The following is a 518-nucleotide window of genomic DNA, read 5'->3' as shown; positions in this document are numbered from 1 at the left end:
GGGGGGGTGGGGGGGTGGGTTGTCTATCTATAACCTAAAAAAAGAAAAGAAAATATTTGTGAAGTTATGACTTGTTCCACCCTACAGAATAGTTCAACATATATCTGATGAAACTATGTTTGTACATACAGTAAGCAAGCCAAGGACTGGACAAGGCGAATTGGGAATGATCGTCATTTGATATGCATAGAGGATCCTTTTGAAACATCCCATGATCTTGGTCGAGTTGTCGATAAACACAGCATTAAAATTCTTCGGGAGGAATTTGAAAGAGCTGCCAATATTATGCAGTATGATCCTGATCCTTCCGTAAATCTATTTGAGCGCTATGTACCAAGTTGACCATATACTTGAGATTGGGCAATGTTTTGCTGTAATTATGTGCTACTGAGTGTGTAGAGTCCCTTATCAATTATTTGATATAATATGTTTTTCCTATGTTTTTTGTTCATATGTAATTTAGTATATTAGTTTGCCCTTGGTATCTACCCTGTAAAGCATATCATGGTTTTGTGGAA

The 518-nt window shown here is 36.9% G+C and overlaps 1 protein-coding gene across 2 annotated transcripts in view; it reads left to right on the top strand.

Annotated features, from left to right (window-relative positions):
* Positions 1-518, top strand: part of LOC122086408 (UTP:RNA uridylyltransferase 1) — a 22,620-nt gene extending 22,102 nt beyond the window's left edge. For both annotated transcript variants that reach the window (XM_042655190.1, XM_042655189.1), the window contains exon 6: positions 132-518. In XM_042655190.1, the coding sequence (XP_042511124.1) occupies positions 132-342 (211 nt within the window). In that variant the 3' untranslated portion in view covers positions 343-518. The remainder of the gene's footprint in view (positions 1-131) is intronic.

The sequence above is a fragment of the Macadamia integrifolia genome, chromosome 8 (assembly GCF_013358625.1).
Source record: "Macadamia integrifolia cultivar HAES 741 chromosome 8, SCU_Mint_v3, whole genome shotgun sequence".
Taxonomy (NCBI): domain Eukaryota; kingdom Viridiplantae; phylum Streptophyta; class Magnoliopsida; order Proteales; family Proteaceae; genus Macadamia; species Macadamia integrifolia.
Note: the sequence above shows the minus strand (reverse complement) of the source record. Positions and strands in the feature narration are given on the sequence as shown.